Source organism: Aotus nancymaae, unplaced genomic scaffold, assembly GCF_030222135.1.
Source record: "Aotus nancymaae isolate 86718 unplaced genomic scaffold, 86718_ANA_hifiasm-v0.15.2.pri h1tg000046l, whole genome shotgun sequence".
In the NCBI taxonomy this organism is placed as follows: domain Eukaryota; kingdom Metazoa; phylum Chordata; class Mammalia; order Primates; family Aotidae; genus Aotus; species Aotus nancymaae.
The window spans coordinates 31,676,076-31,696,318 of NW_026988460.1; the positions used below are offsets into that span (position 1 = coordinate 31,676,076).

The following is a 20,243-nucleotide window of genomic DNA, read 5'->3' on the forward strand; positions in this document are numbered from 1 at the left end:
TAAAAGGGGCTGACAAAGCATGGATAGAAAATGCATCTCCAATTAAAGCCAGACAGTCAGATTTTAAAAGGTAGAATGTTAACCAGACACAGTGTGTTGTTCTGTGATTGTTAGGCATCATTTAGATGAGTGTCTTTTATGTGGCCAATTGAAGTTTTTACCAGTTTATTTCTCCATTTGTCGGTACTGTGCTAGTCATTCATTCATCTTCTCACTCATTAATATTTATCGAGGTTAGCTATGTGCCAGGAATAGGCTTGCCAGAAAAAATACAGGACACCCAGTTTAACTTGAATTTCAGACAAACAACAAATATGTTTTGTTTTGCTTTTTGCTAAACATGGCAACATTCCAGGAACTATGCAGGCTTCTGAGCACATACAAATAAATAATATCTGAATTCTGCCTTCAGGGAGCTCGCAGTCTAATGCTAACATAAGACATGAACATAAATCACTTTCATGCAAATGGCTTTGAGAAGAACTAACAGTATTCCAGAAAGTGTCAGTGTCAATGGACTTTTCTGAAACCATATACAGATGTCATGGAACCCACTGGAGAAAATCCCCTACATGAGCCTAAGGCCTTCTGACAATGTCTTAAAGATTTTCCTTTCTCAAAGGAAACAGATGAGGTTAACAGGCTGTGATTATGGTTCTTAATGTCAGATGTGCCAAAGTGGCTGGGTCAGTTCCTTCTATTTGTAATAATGTCCCCTCTTAAAAGTCGCTTTTGCTCAAAAATCATGTTATGTTATATGCATATATCTCTCTACATCAATTGAGGAGAAATTTGTCTATTAGTGTCTAAAGGTAAGAGGAGATTGTGATTGGATGTTACTATGGTCCTTGATTTCTGACTAGAGTGAAACAACAAGGGAGTGAAACAAACTCTTCCCCCACAGCACTGGGCTGCACCTGCAGGGGATGGGCAACAACTAATCCTACTGGCTGTCTACCTTCCTAGGCAAAGCGGCCCATAATTTCTATCTGCTCTGGAACCTGACGCTGTTTGAGAAGGCTGAAGCACTACAGGTGAAACCTGGCACTATAATTAATAAGGATTAGAGAATGAGTGAAATCCTTTAACCTGCCTCAGATTCTTGGTGTCTCTCAGTTTCTCTTTCACCGTGGCCAAAGAACTGACATATGGTCTTGTCTGCAAATAGGGAATGAAGGGGGACAGAAGAGACAGTCCAATTTGAAAGAACTTAAAATAACAAATTAGGATCATAAATGTAACAAAAGCAAAAGAGTCCTTTGTACATTTGGGAAAACAGGTTGAAATCAGAAACTAAGTTCTGGTAGCCTTGAACACAATCACTAAAAAGTGAGGCTAATAAAATTCCAACAAAGTGTATACTGGACACAGACATGAAGTTATTCGTGCTGTAGCTATCTGTGCTTACCAAGACTAAGCACAATTGGCAATACCATTGTTGCAATGCCAATTGCTCTTCTTTTAAGCCACCACTTTGGTGTGCACCATCTTCTTCCTCTCCTACCACGGCAATGCTTGCTCCAAGCTGTTGATATTGCTATGCCACAGCTTCTCACCAGGGACACAGTATTTACAGCACATCTGCCAAATCAATCTGCAGTCATGCCAAGGATGGAAAACAGCTTTGTGCTTTGCCCTCTGAGTTATGCTGTATTAACCATATTACAAACACTATATTAATGATAATAGCCAACATTTATTAAGCACTTACTATGTATAAGGCACTGGGTACAGTGCTTTATACACATTCTCAAATTGTTCCTTACAATATGACCTTATGAAGTCATTGTCTCCATTATGAAGTCAGTATCATCTCTAAGAAACAATCTTAATTAAGTTGTTCAATGTCACTGGTGAGAAAGAATTTGAATCCACATCTATCTGACTCCAAACCTATGATGCCTTGTATATATCCTCAGTGCCTGTCTAAGTATGGATTCCTCCTACCCTCCCACCCCTCTCCTGAAACAATCCCTGGGGCAGAGATTTACATGCAAACAGTTTATTTAGAAGGTGATCTCAGGAACAGCGGAACACGGATAGGAAGAGTAAGATATTATAGTGATAGGAAGAAAGCCAATAAATGGTGTGTTATCCACCCAGTTACCCCTGTACCCCAATACTGCTGAGGAACTCTGGGAGGCAGCATAGAACACATCTCAGAGTTATCCCAATCAAAGGGGTGAGGAAGCTCATCATCGATCACTGGAGAATCCCCACCTGTCATTGACCGAGGGCATCTTCCAGGGGCATTAATGTTCTGCCTTTCCAGCTTGCCTCAGCTTGCTCCTTTTGCTCCAGAAAAAAAGGCTCTCAGGCAGGAAGTCATAGATGGTGACAATAAGAAGCCATCCTCATCTGCTACACTGCCTTACAGATATTTTAATAAAACAAAATTTTAACATTTTAATCACTGTTAATGTTTCTCTTTGGGTCAGGCACAAGTCTTCAGGGCAATATGTGATTGTGATTGTGCTGTATTAAAATCCATACCTGAGGGGGGTAGTTCCAAGATGGCCGGTTAGACGCAGCTGAGGATTGCAGCTCCGAGTGAAAGTGCAGAGGGTGAATGGACGCCGCATTTCCAGACGGATTTTTATTGCCCACAGACCAGGAGATTCCCAGGTGGAGGAGCCCCACGGGTCGCCAGGGCGGCTGTTTTGGCTGGCGCGGCTGTTTTGCCTGCGCCCCGGTGCAGCAGCTCCCAGTGTGGAGTAAACGGGACTGTGTTCCCACTTAGCCAGCAAGGGGAGCTGAAAAAGGGAGCCAGGCCAGGAGATTCCCGGGCAAAAAAAGTGCCACAAATCTCAGAGCTGCGGTTTCAGCTGGCACAGTGGGTCGCCACATGGGAAATCACACTGATCCTGGCGCTTATTCAACAGGCGACCAGGACACCTGGGAGAGAGCCGACCATTCAACTAAACAACAAAAGGCTCTGAGACAGGGAGCCAGGTGACCAGGGCCGGCTGATCCCACGCCCACAAAAACAAAAACAAAAACAAAAACAAAAAAACAGCAATTGGAAACGCTCTGGGTTGAGAGTTTCACAGCAAGCACAGCTGAATCCAGGACAGTCCAGCTCTGTGGGGGAGGGGCGTCTGCCATTACTGGGGCAGCCTGCCATTGCCGAGGCAACCCGCCGTTGCCGAGGCAACCCGCCATTACAGAGAGAGTCCGTCATTACAGAGACGGGCCAACATAGCAGAAGCAGTTCTAACTACACCCATATAAACAGGACTGCAGGAAGTTCACATGGCAGCTGGGCGGAGCCCACAGCAGCTCAGCGAAGCCTCTGCAGGCTGAGAGTGACTAGGCTGCCTCCTTGTGGGCAGGGCAGCCCTGAAGGAAAAAAAAAAGGCAGCAGCACTGCAGAAACTCATAAAGCCCTAACTCCCTGGGACAGAACACCTGGGGAAAAAAAAAGGGGGGTTATGAGTCCTGCTGCTGCAGACTTAAATTTTCCGGGCCATCGGCTCTGAATGAACAACGGGGCTCACAGCTCAGCACCTGAGATAATATAAAGGACAGACTGTTTCCTCAAGCAGCTCCCTGACCCCCGTATATCCAAAGAGTCACCTCATAAAGGAGAGCTCAGACTGACATTTGGCAGATATCCTTCTGGGACAAAGCACAAGAAGAAACTGGTAGCAACCTTTACTGTTCGGCAGCTGCTGCAAGTGATCCCCAGGCAAGCAGGGCCTGGAGTGGACAGTTAAAAGGAAAACTAAGAAACAGAAATAACTTCATCTACAACAAACAGGACATCCACTCAGAGACCCAATCAGAAAGTCAACAACTACAAAGCCGACAGGTGGATAAATCCACAAAGATGGGAAGAAACCAGCGCAAAAAGGATGAAAACACCCAAAACCAGAACACCTCTCCTCCTACAAGGGATCACAACTCCTCACCAGCAAAGGAACAAGACTAGATGGAGAATGAGTGTGATGAAATGACAGAATCAGCCTTCAGAAAGTGGGTAATAAGAAACTTCCGTGAGCTAAAAGAACATGTTCTAACCCAATGCAAAGAAACTAAGAACCTTGAAAAAAGATTTGACGAAATGCTAACGAGAATGGACAACTTAGAGAGGAATATAAGTGAATTGATGGAGCTGAAAAACACAACACGAGAACTTCGCGAAGCATGCACAAGTGTCAACAGCCGAATTGACCAAGCAGAAGAAAGGATATCAGAGGTTGAAGATCAACTCAATGAAATAAAATGAGAAGGCAAGATTAGAGAAAACAGGGTAAAAAGGAATGAACAAAGTCAACAAGAAATATGGGACTATGTGAAAAGACCTAATCTACGTTTGATAGGTGTACCTGAATGTGACGAAGAGAATGCATCCAAGCTGGAAAATACTCTTCAGGATATTATCCAGGAAAACTTCCCCAACCTAGCAAGGCAGGCCAATATTCAAGTCCAGGAAATACAGAGAACACCACAAAGATATTCTTCAAGAAGACCAACCCCAAGGCACATAATCGTCAGATTCACCAAGGTTGAAATGAAGGAGAAAATACTAAGGGCAGCCAGAGTGAAAGGTCGGGTTACCCACAAAGGGAAGCCCATCAGACTCACAGCAGATCTCTCAGCAGAAACCCTACAAGCCAGAAGAGAGTGGGGGCCGATATTCAACATCTTTAAAGAAAAGAACTTTCAACCCAGAATTTCATATCCAGCCAAACTAAGCTTCATAAGTGAAGGAAAAATAAAATCCTTTGTGAACAAGCAAGTACTCAGAGATTTCATCACCACCAGACTGGCTTTACAAGAGCTCCTGAAAGAGGCACTACACATAGAAAAGAACAACCAGTTCCAGCCACTCCAAAAACACACCAAATGATAAAGAGCATCAACACAATGAAGAATCTGCATCAATCAATGGGCAAAACAGCCGGCTAGCATCAAAATGGCAGGATCAAATTCACACATAAAAATATTAACCCTAAACGTAAATGGACTAAATGCCCCAATCAAAAGACACAGACTGACAAATTGGATAAAAACCCAAAACCCATCAGTGTGCTGTATCCAGGAAACCCATCTCACATGCAAGGATACACAAAGGCTCAAAATAAAGGGATGGAGGAAGATTTACCAAGCAAATGGAGAGCAAAAAAAAGCAGGAGTTGCAATTCTCGTCTCTGATAAAATAGACTTTAAAGAAACAAAGATCAAAAGAGACAAAGAAGGACATTACATAATGGTAAAAGGATCAATGCAACAAGAACAGCTAACAATCCTAAATATATACGCACCTAATACAGGAGCACCCAGATACATAAGGCAAGTTCTTAATGACTTACAAAGAGACTTAGACTCCCACACAATAATAGTGAGAGATTTCAAAACACCATTGTCAATATTAGACAGATCAACGAGACAGAAAGCTAACAAGGATATCCAGGACTTGAACTCAGACCTGGACCAAGCAAACCTAATAGACATTTACAGAACTCTCCACCCCAAATCCACAGAATATACATTCTTCTCAGCACCACATCACACCTACTCTAAAACTGACCACATAATTGGAAGTAAATCACTCCTCAGCAAATGCAAAAGAACGGAAATCATAACTAACAGTCTCTCAGACCACAGTGCAATCCAAATTAGAACTCAGAATTCAGAAACCAACCCAGAACCGCACAGCTTCATGGAAACTGAACAACTTTCTCTTGAATGTTGACTGGATAAATAATGAAATGAAGGTAGAAACAAAGATGTTCTTCGAAACCAATGAGAACGAAGACACCACATACCAGAATCTCTGGGACACATTTAAAGCAGTCTCTAGAGAAAAATATATAGCAATAAGTGCCCACATGAGAAGCAAGGAGAGATCTAAAATTGACACTCTATCATCAAAATTGAAAGAGCTAGAGGAGCAAGATCAAAAAAACTCAAAACCTAGCAGAAGACAAGAAATAACTAAGATCAGAGCAGAACTGAAGGAGATAGAGACACGAAAAACCCTTCAAAAAATCAATAAATCCAGGAGCTGGTTTTTTGAAAAGATCAACAAAACAGACAGACCACTAGCCAGATTAATAAAAAAGAAAAGAGAGAATAACCAAATAGATGCAATAAAAAATGATAAAGGGGATATCACCACAGATGTCACAGAAATTCAAACCATCATCAGAGATTATTACAAACAACTCTATGCACATAAACTAGAAAACCTGGAAGAAATGGATAAATTCCTGGACAGTTGCCTCCTCCCAAGCCTAAACCAGGAAGAAGTCGGAACCCTGAATAGACCAATAACAAGGTCTGAAGTCGAGGCAGCAATTAAGAGCCTACCACCCACTTTGGGAGGCCGAGGCGGGTGGATCACGAGGTCAAGAGATCGAGACCATCCTGGTCAACATGGTGAAACCCTGTCTCTACTAATACAAAAAATTAGCTGGGCATGGTGGCGCGTGCCTGTAATCCCAGCTACTCAGGAGGCTGAGGCAGGAGAATTGCCTGAACCCAGGAGTCGGAGGTTGCGGTGAGCCGAGATCGCGCCATTGCACTCCAGCCTGGGTAACGAGCGAAACTCCGTCTCAAAAAAAAAAAAAAAAAAAAAAAAAAAAAAAGAGCCTACCACCCAAAAAAAGCCCAGGTCCAGATGGGTTCACAGCCGAATTCTACCAGACATACAAAGAGGAACTGGTACCATTCCTTCTGAAACTATTCCAAATAATCCAAAAAGAGGGAATCCTTCCCAAATCATTTTATGAGACCAACATCATCCTGATACCAAAACCCAGCAGAGACTCAACCAGAAAAGAAAACTACAGGCCAATATCCATGATGAACATAGATGCAAAAATCTTCAATAAAATTCTGGCAAGTCGATTGCAACAGCACATCAAAAAGCTAATCCACCATGATCAAGTAGAATTCATCCCGGGGATGCAAGCCTGGTTCAACATATGCAAGTCTATAAATATAATTCACCACATAAACAGAACCAAAGACAAAAACCACATGATTATCTCAATTGATGCAGAGAAGGCCTTCAACAAAATTCAACAGCCCTTTATGCTAAAAACCCTCAATAAACTAGTTATTGACAGAACGTATCTCAAAATAATAAAAGCTATTTACGACAAACCGACAGCCAATATCATACTGAATGGGCAAAAACTGGAAGCATTCCCTTTGAAATCTGACACTAGACAAGGATGCCCTCTTTCACCACTCCTATTCAATATAGTACTGGAAGTTCTAGCCAGAGCAATCAGGCAAGAAAAAGAAATAAAGCGTATTCAAATAGGAAAGGAAGAAGTCAAATTGTCTCTATTTGCAGACGACATGATTGTATATCTAGAAGACCCCATCATCTCAGCCCAAAATCTCCTGAAACTGATAAGCAACTTCAGCAAAATCTCAAGATACAAAATCAATGTGCAAAAATCACAAGCATTCCTATACACCAATAACAGACTTAAAGAGAGCCAAATCAAGAACGAACTGCCATTCACAATTGCTACAAAGAGAATAAAATACCTAGGAATACAACTAACAAGGAACGTAAAGGACCTCTTCAAGGAGAACTACAAACCACTGCTCAACGAAATAAGAGAGGACACAAACAGATGGAGAAACATTCCATGTTCATGGTTAGGAAGAATCAATATCGTGAAAATGGCCATACTGCCCAAAGTAATTTACAGATTCAGTGCTATCCCCATCAAGCTACCAATGACCTTCTTCACAGAATTGGAAAAAACCACCTTAAACTTCATATGGAACCAAAAGAGAGCCCACATAGCCAAGTCAATTCTAAGTAAAAAGAACAAAGCAGGAGGCAGCACACTACCGGACATCAAACTATACTACAAGGCTACAGTAATCAAAACAGCATGGTACTGGTACCAAAACAGAGATATAGACCAATGGAACAGAACAGAGGCCTCGGAGGCAACACAACATATCTACAACCATCCGATCTTTGACAAACCTGACGAAAACAAGCAATGGGGAAAGGATTCCCTGTTTAATAAGTGGTGTTGGGAAAACTGGCTAGCCATATGCAGAAAGCAGAAACTCGACCCCTTCCTGACACCTTACACTAAAATTAACTCCAGATGGATTAAAGACTTAAACATAAGACCTAACACCATAAAAACCCTAGAAGAAAACCTAGGCAAAACCATTCAGGACATAGGCGTAGGCAAGGACTTCATGATCAAAACACCAAAAGCATTGGTAACAAAAGCCAAAATAGACAAATGGGCCCTAATCAAACTCCACAGCTTCTGCATGGCAAAAGAAACAGTCATTAGAGTGAATTGGCAACCAACAGAATGGGAAAAAATTTTTGCAGCCTACCTGTCTGACAAAGGGCTGATATCCAGAATTTACAATGAACTAAAACAGATTTACAAGAAAAAAACAAGCCCATTCAAAAATGGGCGAAGGATATGAATAGATACTTTACAAAAGAAGACGTACATGAGGCCAACAAGCATATGAAAAAATGCTCATCATCACTGGTCATTAGAGAAATGCAAATCAAAACCACATTGAGATACCATCTCACTCCAGTTAGAACGGCGATCATTAAAAAATCTGGAGACAATAGATGCTGGAGAGGATGTGGAGAAATAGGAACACTTTTACACTGTTGGTGGGAGTGTAAATTAGTTCAACCATTGTGGAAGACAGTGTGGCGATTCCTCAAGGACCTAGAAATAGAAATTCCCTTTGACCCAGCAATTCCATTACTGGGTATATATCCAAAGTATTATAAATCGTTCTACTATAAGGACACATGCACACGAATGTTCATTGCAGTACAGTTTACAATAGCAAAGACCTGGAACCAACCCAAATGGCCATTGATGATAGACTGGACAGGAAAAATGTGGCACATATACACCATGGAATATTATGCAGCCATCAAAAACAATGAGTTCGCGTCCTTTGTAGGGACATGGATGAACCTGGAAACCATCATTCTCAGCAAACTGACACAAGAACACAAAATCAAACACCGCATGTTCTCACTCATAGACGGGTGTTGAACAATGGAAACACATGGACACAGGGAGGGGAGCACTATACACTGGGGTCTGTTGGGGGGAGTCGGGGGGGACAGCGGGGGGTGGGGAGTTGGGGAGAGATAGCATGCGGAGAAATGCCACATATAGGTGAAGGGGAGGAAGGCAGCAAATCACACTGCCACGTATGCACCTATGCAACAATCTTGCATGTTTTTCACATGTACCCCAAAACCCAAAATGCAATTAAAAAAAAAAAATCCACACCTGACCCACAAACATGGCACATTGTCCCCAAACATTTCTTCCTTGTGATAAGATCATTCCAAAGGGGATCTCTTGATCCTTGCTGCCAACAGATCCTTGTCAGACCCATCCCACTGTCTTTCCTATCAGCACATCTATAGAGTTCTAGAGTGACCCCAGTTAAACTGTCAAATGAAGGCCCTTGTAACATATGGTTTGTATTTCACCTTTAAAATTTTTTTCAGGAAGCAATAAAATCAGGATTTTATAAAGCAAAAACAGTGGGCTCTTTCTTTCCTAAATTAAGCTGTTTTGATTAAAGTAAAGACTGCAGATACATAAGCTTCAGTGGGAAATGCAGAGATTATGTCTCAATTCCATTTTGTCTATGCTCCATGCCCTTCCTCTCCTTGATGCTCTTTCACCAGGGACCTACCATCCCTAGTTAACCGACAACTTTCAGGATCACCAGGGCCCTGCAACAGAAGGAGCTGGACACCCCCAATGTGGAAGACCAGTTTTGAATTAGGTTAGAATAGGAATCTTAACCTGAAATCCTTGGAGAGGCTCCTGAACGCCTCTGATAACATATATATAACTATGTTTCCAAAATGTGCTCATTAGCATTTTTCTGAAGAAAAAATTATAAAGCTTTGAGCAATTTCTCAAAGTTGTATATTATCTCAAAAGGCCAAGTATCTCTAGGTTCAAAATAGCCCCAAAGAGCACTAAGTGGCTTGGGGAAAGGCAACAGCACAGGCCCTCAGATCTTTCCAAGCAGAACTGAGCTCATGCTCCCAACATGTGGCTTCTTATCCACAGCCTCTTACTTTTTGAATCTTAGATCTTGGCCATAAATCTGTGTTTTTAGTTTAGATCTTCATATACTTTCAACTTTGGTCATTTCCTATAAACTGGAACATGGTCAAACCTGAATGGAGACTTTCACACTTCAGAGGTGAGCCAACTGGCAAAGTCATTGGTCCAATGTGCTGAATTATGAAAGACTGGATAGACAAGCAGAATTGTGTATCCATGATACTAGAGGGACTAAATCTCCAGACCAGGCTCAAAGGGCTAGTCCTGGATAATCCTGAGCTTCAGACATTCAAGTGGCTGTCAGCCCTGATGCACCAAAGCAGTCTAAATAATGGTTGATTCATTGATTTATTCAACAAATAATTAAGAAATTCCTACTATGTGCAAGGGATTGGGCTAGGCACTGGGGACACTGCTCTGAACAAGGTGATGTCCCTGTTTTCATAGAGATTAAATTCTACTTAGCAAGACAGACATTACATAACTAATCACAACTTTGTAACTGTGAGAAATGATGCGACTACATAGTAGTATGGGACATGCAGCTAGTTTGCAGGGGCAGGATGGAGGTTTTCCTACGGAAGTAATATAGAGCAACTTCTGAAGCCACAGACAACTCAGAAAGATGTACTGCAGCCCACACATCTTTGCCAAGCTCCAGACTCAACTATCCAGTAGCTAACTTTTCTTGGATGACTCCAGAGTACTCCCTAATTTAACATATCCAAAAATGACTTTCCTGGTTTGCATTTTTTTCATAATGAAATGTTGGAGAGAAATGAGTTCACAGGCTTCCTTCCTAAATGTGGATCTCTCCCACCACCTGCCAAGATACAAAACCCAAAAACCAGGGTCAACAAATACATCCCCTTTGCCTTACTTTCCAACTCTATCAGCAAGTCCTCTTCATTTTCTATGCATCTCTCAAATACGTCTTCTTTATATTCCCTCACCACCACCTCCCTTAGATGCTCTCATCCCCTCCCAGCTACCAATATATTTCATCTGGACTTCCTATCAGTCTGGTCCTCACAGGAAACAGAAGACAATATAGATTTTGAAGATAATTAAAAGGTTTACAGAATGGACAAGGAAAACAACAAGGGGGTTGAGGCACCCAAGGACTAGCAAACCATTATCACCCCTAAGACTGAAGGGACAAAGGGAAGGACATTTTATTAGAGTGTGAGAGAACTGGAACTCCAGGGGCTCCCCTAAGGATGCAGAGGGCCAATGGATCAGCCAGATGTGCTGAGATAGAAGTATCCCATTCTCTCCCTCTTCTATTGACTAAACAGAACCTGAAGCTGGAGGGCATGTCTGAGTGATGTCAGTCCCTGGGGCACAGAGAAGGGCAGAAAACGGATGCAGGAGGAGAGAACTTGCTCACACCCATGCTTGCCTTTCCCCCAAGCACCCTCTATGCAAGGGATCAGCAAATGTTTTCTGTAAAGGCCCAGATAGTATATATGTTAGCCTTGGCAGGCTAGACGCTCTCTATCACAAATACTCAACTTTAGCAGTTGTAGCATAGATAACGTGTAAACACATTAGTGTGACTGTGTTCCAATAAAACTTTACAACATTGAGATGATTTTCATGTAATTTTTCACATCAGAAAATATTATTCTTCTGACTTAAAAAAAAAAAAAACTACTAGAAAATGTAACTGTTCTTAGGCTGTATCAAAGAATGGCAGACTGAATTTAGCCAGGGACTGTAGATTTCGGATTCCTGCTGTACACTACAGCCACGGATCTTTGTAAAACACCAGTCAGTTCACTGTGCCCCCTGCTTGAACTTTTACATATTCCCATTGGTCTTAGGATAACAACGCAAATCATGTAGCCTATGAGGACTGCATAACCTGGCCCCTACATACATTTCCATCCCCACTGTCTATACGTCAGCAGCAAGAGCCTCTTTGGGTTTCTCTTTCTCAACATCATGCTGTCTCCCCATCTTTAGAATACTCTGCTCTCCACTCTCTATCTAGTTAATTTGCAGATCTCAGCTCAGTGAAACATAATTTATAACAGCAAATACAAAATGAAAAAGAGGGTGGGGGCGTAGCATTCCCAACACTAAGGAAATGAATCATGGAACACCAGGCAGCCATAATATAATTGTAGATTAATGAGAAACAATGTTGATTAGATACTAAAACACTCATGTTACAGTAATACCTATTATTTCATATCGTTGTAATACATTTATACATATATACATAGGTGGAAAAAATCTTGAAAGGAATGCACCAAGCTGTTCAGAGTGATAACTGGGGGGTAATGAGGTCTTTTCCTTTTTGCTTATCCAAATTTTCTAAAATACACATGTATTAAGAAAAATCAATACGAATTTTAAAAAATCAACCGAAAGAAAAGCCCTTAATTTTGGGTGAATATGTTAGAAAGTTATGAAGTTATGAGAGGGCTAGGGGAGGAAAGGAGAGGTTTTCACAGTTAGATCTAATTCAAAACTAAATCGTGAAATACTCAAGTTTCCTAAAATCACTCAGGATAAGTGTGTGATATATTGGTGGACATATTTTAGTTCCTGGGTTTTGACATTAATTGTAACAGACTTTTAAAGGGTAGCTCTTTTCTCCATTAAAACGAAATGAAGCCGGGCGTGGTGGCTCACTCCTGTAATCCCCGAATATTGGTAGGCCAAGGTGGGCGGATTACCCGAGGTCAGGAGTTGGAGACCAGCTTGGCCGACATGGTGAAACTCCGCTAAAAATGCAAAAATTATCTGCGTGTAGTGGCGCACACCTGTAATCCCAGCTATTCAGGAGGCTGAGGCAGGAGAATCACTGGCACCTGGGAGGCGGAGGTTGCAGTGAGCCGAGGTCATGCCACTGCGCTCCAGCCTGGACAACAGTTGAAATGGAATCAACGGAGTTACCTCTCTTCAACTTGATTTAAATCATTAACCCAAAACCTAATGCCTTAAAAACCAATGACTAAAATCTCCATTAAAATGAGTGCAGCATGCAATGCTAGGAATGCTGCGTCATTCTTCAGCAAAAGTAACTGCCTCATCACAAGAGGAAACAAGTACGCATGGAAGTAAACCCAAAATCTCAACTAACGACACCGTTCTGAGATCAGTGGCCACAGGGAATAATTCTGAAATTGCCATCATATTTACGCAAAGATAACCCAGAGGTCTTATTTTTATAAATATCAAGAACAAAATCATCCAAAAGGGCCCACAAAATACCAAACTAAACATAAAGAGCGAAAACCCAAAAAGTCGCGCGCAACTCCTTCTGAAACCTATCCGCCTCCTACCCCTGTCCCTTCCTCTGACGCTCGCTGGTCCTCGTTCCGGTTTCCCCCACCGCGAGCCCTAGAACCGCACCGCTCAACCCTTTTCTCAGCGGCCCCGCCCCGGCCCCGCCCCAGCCATGCCTCGGCCCCGCCCCGTTCGCCGTCTATTGGCTTCTCTCACCCTCTGCCGGCGGGTGACGACGAGCCGGGAAGCCGGGAGGGATCTATTGCGCACGCCCAAGGCGCGGGTCCTGGAGCAGGAGAAAGGCCGTGGAGTAGCATCCGAGACTAGGAAGCGCGGCGTTCGGCGGGATCCTTTCCGGAAGCGGAAGCTCGGGGGTCGGGCCAAGAAAGTCCGGGAGCCCACGGCGGTTAATTCTTTTTACCGTGAGGCTTCACTTCCCTTGATCTGGGCTTCTCTGAGGCTGCGAGAGATGGTCAGGTCCGGGTCTCGACCCGGCCAGGTGAGGGCTGAGGACCTGAGGGGTCCACTGTGGGGATGGAGAGGGACAGGGGAGTTTTCGGGCCAGGGACTTGTAAAACTCTGCTCGAAAAGAGACAAAGACAATGCGGCGACATTAAAATGCTGGGGCAGAGGTGCAGGGAACACCTAAACTTCCCGTTAATACAGCCGCTTGGTCTCTAGATGTGTTTCTGTTTAAATCGTCGTAGTCCTCTAGAGCGCCGGCTTTGGGATCAGACCGGGGTTCGAGTCCCAGTCTTTGCCGCTGGGTCAAGTGACTTAACTTCTCCTAGCTTTAGTCACCTGCACATTGATATTCCACTGCTTTTTACTTCTCGGAACTTCCTATTCCTTAGCTCTAAAATAGGCAGAAATGAACATAAAATTCTGTCTTAAAGAATTGGGAAGGTTAAATGATAGTACCCGGTAAAAACATCGATCACATAGTTGGCGTAGACATGCAACAAAATTAAGTTTCCTTAAAAACACGTAGTTTGCCACCATCTCAATAATAACAGCAGTTAACATTTAGATAGCACTTATGTGGCAAATACTACGCTAAGTGCTTTTATGCACTAGAATACATAGAATAACTGATTTAATAGTCACAATATCCTTTTGAGGTAGGTACTATTATCCCTATTTCATACACGAGGAAATCGAGGGCTGGAGGGTTCAAATATTTCCCAACGGTTACACAGCTGTGGAATAAGATTCAGACTCACAAAGCTGGTACCAGAGTCCATTATTCTTTTAAACATTTTACCTAGTAGATGTATGACTTTGAACAAACCACTTTTCTGAAATTTAGCTTCCCACCTCATAGAAATAATGACAACTTACAGGATATGGATTAAGCGGAAATGAAAGACCTTAGTACACTCTTAAGTCATTCTACAAAGGCAGTATTATCTTGTACTTGTCGGTAAGGAGATATGACTACTAAGAAATGCTTATATGTTTCTCAAATAGCAAAATTAAAAGTTTAATGATAATAACCCAGTAGAAGTAAGTGTAAAATAAAGCAAACTGATTCTCCTGTATTGTGATTAGGACACTCCTTTTGGAAAGCAGCTTTGCAGTTCGTGTCAAGGGTTATTAAATTGCCAATAACCTTTCACCAAATAATTTTCTTTTTAATCCTAAATATGAAAAGGCTATTTTCAATAGATAGAAAGGCCTATTCCAGGTTTTTTGTTTTTTTTTAATTGTGAAAAATATGAAGCAGGCTGGGCGCGGTGGCTCACTCCTGTAATCCCAGCACTTTGGGAGGCCGAGGTGGGCGGATCACGAGGTCAAGAGATCGAGACCATCCTGGTCAACCTGGTGAAACCCTATCTCTACTAAAATACAAAAATTAGCTGGGCGTGGTGGCAAATGCCTGTAGTCCCAGCTACTCGGGAGGCTGAGGCAGGAGAATTGCTTGAACCTGGGAGGCGAAGGTTGCAGTGAGCCGAGATTGCGCCACTGCCCTCCAGCCTGGTGCCTGGCAACAGAGCAAGACTCTGTCTCAAAAAAAAAAAAAAAAAAAAAAAAGCAGCAGCAAACCAAGACCATATTATAGTACTTCCACTGAAGAAAATATACAACCATTAAAAATTTTTGAATATCAAAAAGATTTAAAAGTAGAAAACAGAATATTCGAAATTGCAAATATCTAGTTATTATGACTAAGTAAAAAATTCGTATGAAAAATGATTGGAAGCCCCAGTAGCAAAGGGAACACATCTAGTATCTAGATCTTGGTTTCCAAGTACCACTATCCCCTAAGGAGTCATGGCTTCTTGGAAAAATGACCAATTCCAGGGCTGAGCAGGGAAATTATAAGAAGAACATGAATACATCAAACTAAAAAGCTGTACAGCATAGGAAATGAGTGATGGAGTGAAAAGGCAATCTACAGAATGGGAGAAAACATTTCCAAGCCATGTATCTGATAAATATCTAAAATAAATACAAAGACTTTCTATAACTCAAAAGCAGAACCACATATAACTTGTTTAAAAAATGAAAAAAGGATTTGAATAGACATTTCTCCAAAGAAAATGTATGGATGGCCAACAGGTATATGAAAAGATGCTCAACTAATCATCAAGGAAATGCAAATTAAACCCACAATGAGCTATTACCTAACACCTGTTAGGATGACTTACTAAAAAAATAAAAAGTATTTGCAAGGATTTGGAAGAATTGGAACCCTTGTACATTGTCAGTGGGAAGGTAAAATGGTGTAGTCACTATGGAAAACAATATGGGGATTCCTCATAAAATTAAAAATAGAGCTGTCATATTACCCAGCAATTCTTCTTCTGGTAATTTATCCAAAAGAATTGAAATCAGGATACAAAAGAGATATTTGCACTCTCGTGTTCATTGCAGCACTATTTGCAGCACTATTACTATAGCCAAGATGTGGGAACAACCTTAATGTCTATCTACAGATGAAAAGATAAGGAAAATGTGGTATATACATAAAATGGACTATTATTGAACCTTTAAAAAGAAGGAAATAGCCCTCATATGCAACAACAGAGATGAAACTTGAAGACATTATGCTAAGTAAAATAAGCTAGTCACAGAACTACAAATACTGCATGATTTTACTTACGTAAAGTATCTAAAAAAGTTAAAACTCAAAGAAACAGAATAGAATAGTGGTTGCCAGGGGCCGTGGGAAGGGAGAGATGGCATTGCTATTCAGCGAGTATAAAGTTACATTTATGTGAGATGAAGAAATTCTCGAGATCTGCTGTATAATATCATGTCTATAGTTAATACTACATTTTGTTAGGAAGGTAGATCTCATTTTAAATACCCTGATGACAATTTTAAAAAGGTGAACCAGGAGCACCTTGTTGCAGAAAGTAAGCAACAGCTCAAAAAGTGATGGGGACATGTTAAGTGATACAGGAATCAAATTCAAGGGGCTCCCAGAGACCAAATTTGAGACAATTTGAGCATCAAAATAAAGTGATAATAATGGATCATAACCCACTGAAGAAAATAGGAATCAGTGAGTCCCCACTCACTTCCTTGTCAGCAAGGAAGAAGGAAAAGGTGCTTTCCTAAAGTTGAATGCCAACTAATAAGTGTAGAAGGATTACATAGTTAGAAAATCACCATTTGTCAAACAATTGATTCCACCAAGAATCATCAATAAATGTTAAAACTATGGGGTGAAAGTTTGGTGATTGGTATATCTAAATAATCTCAAAGTATCTCTTCACAAAATGCTAACAATTACTAAGATAAGAGTAGAACCTTTACAATAAAAACCTGGCAGACACCATCTTAGGTCATCAAAGTTTACATCATGAATAATGGGACAAACTGATATGTATCTATTTATTGAGAAGAACATAATCTCTTTTGTGGATTCCTGCCAAAAAATGCATGACCTGCGTGTAATCATGGGTAAGCATCAGGCAAATTTAAATGTGCAGAGGGACATTGTATAAAATAACTGGCCTAGACTCTTTAAATATGTCAAGGTTATAACAGACAATGAATGACAGCCTGAGGAACTGTTATAGATAAAGGAGGCTAAAGAGCTATGACAGTTTAATGCAATATGTGATCCTGGATTAGACGTGAACCAGAGGGTTTTTTTTTTTTTTGTAACGGACAGTATTGGGATAATTGACAACATGCAGATAAGGTCTGAACATTAGATCGTAATTCTGTATCAATGTTAATTTCCTGGTTTTGGTAATTATACTGTGGTTATATTAGAGAATGGCCTTGTTTTTAGGAAATATTTAGGAGTAAAGGAGTATTATATCTGCAACTTTAATGGTTCAGGCAAAAAATAATACTGTATATATATAGACCGAGAACATGGAAAATTTCAAAGGTCATAGAATCTGGGTGAAGCATATATAGGACTTCTTTGTGCTATTATTTCATAGTAGAAATTACAAAAAAAAAAAAGTTGAATTGTTCCAATATGATAGTTACTGTTTCAGGGTGCTTTTATCATGGGTAATTTTCTTTACCAGATTTTCTGTAAGATAGCCTTGTGTCTTTTCAGATCTTTTCCTCATTTATTAAGTAGCTTGTTTGTCTCATTATTGAGTTGTGATATATCTTTATGTATTCTGAATAAAGTCCTTTGTCAGATCTACGTATTACAAATATTTCCTCCTACTTCGTGGCTTGCTTTTTAATTTTCATATTGTTGTCTTGCAAAGAGAAAAATGTTTTTGTTTGATAAAATACAATATTTTTAATTAAAAAAATAAGATAGCCTTCTGTATATTTTTTGGAGAAACACCATATATATCTTACAGTTATGCCAGACATGTACCTCAGACAGTGTACTTAAAAAAAATTTTTTTTGAAAGAACAATTGTGGTAGTTGTTTGTTGACTCAGACATGTACCTCAGACAGTGTACTTTAAAAAAAAAATGAACAAATTTGAAAAAATAATTTTGGTAGTTGTTTTTGGACTTGATCCTGGGTATGGTATTACAGTATGGCTTGGAGTTTTTATTATGATTCCAGCCAGGACATCGACATAGATATACCAAAGGGAAAGACCCTGAGAGTGTGATGCGGAGACCAGTGGAGTGATGTTACACAATGTCTTATTTCCTACATTGTTGATTCTCACTGCCGGCTTCATTTCCTCCATCATATTCCAAATTATCTCTAGAAGTGTAACTCTTACCAACCCAGTTTTTCAATAAATGCATTCTCAGTTACGTTCTTAGAAGGATGGAACACACATTCATGCATATGATAGAATGCCATATAACTTTAGAAAGTTTGGTAGTTACTGCTCAAAGCTATCTTGAGATGAAATATGTAAATATGTCAAGGGAAATTATAAATGAAACTGCCAACAGTGACTATATATGGAGGGTAGAACAAGTGGGGAGTCAGGGACTTCAACTCATGTCGATTTAAAATTATTTTGCATAGAGATTATCTGATGTAAAGTTATTAAGATATAAAATAGTATGCCATGGAAAGTGTCCCTTCTTGCTCTGTCCCCCAGATACTCACGTTTCCGTCCCTAGAGGCAATCATGATGAACTGTTTCTGGCATAACTCTAAAGATACTGGGTGCATATAAAAGCAAATGCCTATTTTTTCCTGTTTTTCTACACAAAAGGTTGTCCATTTTGTCACTTTTAAAACCAAAAAAATTTTAAGAAAACAACAGTGCTATATAAGTTTCAAAAGAAAGATTAGGACAGTGAGATGTAGATAAAGAGAAAGGTTAGAGTTTCCATTTGCTGGTCTTATCAGGCATTCTAAAGAATGTACATAAAAGGAACCAGCGTTAACTCTGTTCTGTATCTTGAATTAACTTGTATGTTTCAAAGAATTTGGGAATATAGAACATGTTTAGGGATTAATATAGTCTGAACTTAGTGTAGTAGTTACCTCTGGTTTAAAATAGCATATCAATTTCCTTTTCATCTTAAATAGACTTAAGTAACAAATATATGTGTTGTTTGCTTGACATTTTGCATAAAAGAAATTTAATATATGAATTAAATTATAATTGTGGATTTTTAGGATATATCACATTAATTAAAATGGTGAATAATATGGTACATACATACAATGGAATATTATTTGACCTCAAAAAAGAAGAAAAATTTTGACACTTGCTTCAGTATAGATAAAGCTGGAAGACATTATGCTAAGGGAAATAAGCCAGTCACAAAAGGACAAATACTGTATTATTCCAGTTGTATAAAGTTTCTAGAGTAGTGAGATTCATAGAAACTAGGATGGTAATTGCTAGGGTGAGGGGGAAGAGGAGATGGGAAGGTATTGTTTGATGGGTACAGAGTTTTAGTTTGAGAAAAAGAATAAAAGAAAAAATGTCATCTTACATTTTATCAAGATAGCATATTAATATAATAGAAAAATATTTATCTGCTATAATATGTCATAGGTGTTGTCTTCAGGAAGGCACACTGGACCTGCTAAATTAACAAATGGAAAGAAAGGGTAAGTACTTAAAGACATTCACAACTTCAGATTTCAAGACATTTTCAGGTCTTTGGGCTGGATGCCATGTCGTCTACCCCAGAAAATTAGGTAGGCCTCTAGCATCACACGCTCTGGGGAACAACTTTTCATATCTACCTGTGTTAATCATTCTAGTGTTTAACAGTCTTTCTAATCTTTAGAATGTGCTTATTAAATTCATCTTGTACCTGGTGGGTCAAGCTTTCTTGTCTAGTCTTTGCTGGAAAGAAAATGACTAATGTATTTTGGGAAAAAAATATAAGAATATTAATGAGCTTATTTTCCAGGACCCATTTAAGAAAAATACCACGTTTTAATGCAGATTCTGGCTATTCCATCCATTCTGATTCAGAAAGTCAGGTAAGATTGAATAGATATAATACACACTAATTAGTTTTCAGACAGAAGCTAAAAAGTAGGAATAAAATGCAAAGTATTAATTCGTC

At 40.2% G+C, this 20,243-nt stretch overlaps 1 protein-coding gene across 7 annotated transcripts in view; it reads left to right on the forward strand.

Moving 5' to 3' along the window:
- Positions 1-13,611: 13,611 nt before the first annotated feature.
- CCDC14 (coiled-coil domain containing 14) overlaps positions 13,612-20,243 on the forward strand; it is a 55,322-nt gene continuing 48,690 nt past the window's right edge. For 3 of the 7 annotated variants that reach the window (XR_001110847.3, XM_012473862.3, XM_064362141.1), the window contains exon 1: positions 13,827-20,157. Coding sequence is in view for 3 of the 7 variants with exons in the window: in XM_012473862.3 (XP_012329285.1) it covers positions 19,960-20,157 (198 nt within the window). In the remaining 4 variants the exon portion in view is untranslated. The other 4 variants (XM_012473861.3, XM_012473859.3, XM_064362142.1 and 1 more) reach the window with 4 other exon arrangements.